At 47.1% G+C, this 2808-nt stretch overlaps 1 protein-coding gene across 1 annotated transcript; it reads left to right on the forward strand.

Annotated features, from left to right (window-relative positions):
* The first annotated feature begins 759 nt into the window (after nt 1-759).
* On the forward strand, nt 760-2573 carry abrab (actin binding Rho activating protein b). Its single transcript, XM_071531716.1, has 2 exons — nt 760-1577; nt 2090-2573. The coding sequence occupies exons 1-2, from the start codon at nt 760-762 to the stop codon at nt 2571-2573; spliced, it is 1302 nt and encodes a 433-aa protein (XP_071387817.1).
* Nucleotides 2574-2808: the final 235 nt, after the last annotated feature.

Here is a 2808-nt window from a genome sequence, read left to right on the forward strand (position 1 = left end):
GTGTACAAGGTCGTCTGGGTTGGTCGGGTTTTATGATCATTTCTAGAAACACAGCTGCAGTGGCTTTGTGTCAGATGAACTTCCCTCAATGACCAAGAGCTAGTGTAATGTCTATGTGTCATGTATTGCCAGGGTTTTAGTCTTGAACGTCTATAATAAATATATACATATGTACAGAATGTAATAAGTGAAGTATTTCTCTTCAAGATATATTTCATGTCCCTTAAATGTCTAAAATGCAAATGCAGATATTTTTGTTTTTTCAAATGCAACACAAAAGAACATGAATGAACACTGCAATGGAAGCAATCAAATACACACTGAGGCACTCCACTACAATGACACATTTAGATAATCTGGACAGACAGATTAGTCTTTGCATGTATCTGTGCACTTGTCTGCCCCGGTCCTGACCAAGCTTAGCGCCCTCTCTGCTCTATTGCCCTGTTTACCTCTAGATATAGCTCCACGATCTGTGATGAAACATGAGCCCTAAGGGCTGACAAGTGTCAGGGAAAGACGATCAGGACGGTAGCCTGGGATGACTCAAATACTTTCCACCGTCATGTTAGGGTTTGCTCTCCCCATTTTAGAGCTGCAAGAGCGAGGGCAGTAGGCAACAGGCAAGATACAGAGGGAGTAAAACAGTTGCATGAAAAGAAGAGTGAAGGGGAGAGGAAGTTCATGAGTTCGTTGTAACGAAGCTGACAGCCATTAAGGAGGATTACTCAAGAGGATTTGTGCCTAAATTGACACATTATGTCGCAGACGCAGACTAACCAAGCCACCCAGAGAAAACCCTCCACCAACAAGAACATCAAGAAGCTCCGCACCATCAGCATGGTGTGCGGCCTGGCACGGAGCTGGCAGCAGTGGGTGACGGAGAATGAGGACAAGCAGGCCAGTGAACCCAGTGGCTGGTCGCCGTCTTGGATGGGGGGACCAACAGAGGAACCCAATAAGCCATGGGTCTCCAAAACCACACTGCAAGCAAAGAAGGCGCTTCCCATTCAGCCTCAGCCAACAGAAGCCTCTCAGAATCACATAACCGGTTCTGGAGAGACTCGAAAGACATCAACTCCCCAGGCTGCATCTCAGACAGCAGTTAAGGTTGAGACCTCAGCTCTGCCGCTGGCTGAGTCTCGTATCAAGACCAAGCAGGTGGCGAAGACTGTGACCAGCGGGGCTCAGGAGAAAAGTGCTGGCATTGGGTTCCTGACAGAGAGGATCACCAAGGAGGCTCTGCCAGCAGGCGAGGACATTGACCGGATGCTGAGCAAGCGAAGCTCGCCCACGCGCCGCAGAAAGTGCTCCAACATGGTGTCATCACTAACCAAAAGCTGGAAGGAGGTGGAAAAAGAGAGAAAACCTGCACCAGAGGGAGGAGGACCAGGGGAGGGACGCACCTGTGGTGTTGACAGAGTGGACAGTGGGTACCGAGAGGCGGAGAAGGAGAGTCTAGAGACAGAGGGTGGACACACACACTGGACAAGCTCTTTGAAAGAAGCAGAGCACAAAGACTCATCTGAAGGAGACTCTGAGTCAGGAGTGATGATAAAAAGACCCTCTGTCCCAATGTGAGTATATTCTGACCTGTGCAATGTGTTTTATAATTGTCCCTTTGATCCACTAATTACTTAGCTTTTGGAGAGGCTTTTTTTTTGTTTCTGAACCAACACAGTAGGAAATGTAGAGTCTGATTTGAAAAACAGAGACTACATGTAATCCACTAACTTCCATACACATACACATACACACACACCCACACATATACACACATATACACACAATGCACTTGTTGTGAAATAGTGATGAGCAACAGTGATGCAACAGTTGTGCATCAAAGTGTGGCTCCATCTGGAAAGACTGCAAAGCACATTCATCTAAAGTACTTCAATTCTAAAACATGTATTCATCACAGCAAATTTCTATAGGCAAGTAATCATACATGATCTCACCTATACTAACACCAGAAGAAGAAGCAACATTTTTGGAACTGCTTGTCTCACCAGCCCCTTTCAGGGTAAAAAAAAGAAGGTATTATATCTTTAATTTATTTGTAATGTTCATGTGACATCTCACCCCCCAGATACAAAAAAGAGGCTGATGATGCCAACAAGATCAATGCCCTCTCCAAGAAATACAGTGCCGTGGGCAACCTCAAGAGCCGCTGGCAGAACTGGGCCTCGGAGCACACCGTCAACCAGAAGCTGAACCCCTTCAGTGAAGACTTTGACTACGAGTACTCCATGTCCCTCCGCCTCCAAAAGGGCCAGGAGGGGTACGGACGCCCCAAGGAGGGCACCAAAACAGCGGAGAGGGCCAAGCGCGCCGAGCAGCACATCCACCGCGAGATAGACGACATGTGTTACGTGATCAGGACTATGGCTGATCCGGACCGGGACGGAAAGACCCGCATCACATTTGGAGAGCTGTTTGACAGATATGTGCGGATCTCGGATAAGGTGGTGGGGATTCTGATGAGAGCCAGGAAGCACGGGAAGGTGGCGTTCGAAGGGGAGATGCTGTGGCAAGGCCAGGATGATGCAGTGATCATCACTCTGCTGGTGTGATGTGATTACCTGGGTCAAAGTTGGACTGGAAATCCTCTTACAGCTGCTTTTCTGTGATCGAATGAAGTTTCCTGGCACAATGTAATGTGGAATAACATCAATCTTTATCTGGCCTTGACTTGACACTAGAGGTTTTCAAATACAATCTGACCTGGGTCTACTCAGTGGAAACATGCAAAACAAGAACAAAGGGTTGAGGAGATATTGAAGATGGGTTTTTTTTTTTCTTTTATAC

This window comes from Centroberyx affinis, unplaced genomic scaffold (assembly GCF_046629955.1).
Source record: "Centroberyx affinis isolate AG114_WGS23_722 - 3 ecotype Tasmania unplaced genomic scaffold, CSIRO-AGI_Caff_v1 ptg002115l_1, whole genome shotgun sequence".
NCBI lineage: Eukaryota > Metazoa > Chordata > Actinopteri > Beryciformes > Berycidae > Centroberyx > Centroberyx affinis.

Coding starts and splice junctions, on each gene's coding strand:
- abrab (XM_071531716.1), top strand. CDS start 760: ATGTCGCAGACGCAGACTAACCAAGCCACCCAGAGAAAACCCTCCACC. Junction 1,578..2,089: donor AAAAGACCCTCTGTCCCAAT/GTGAGTATATTC, acceptor CTCACCCCCCAG/ATACAAAAAAGAGGCTGATG.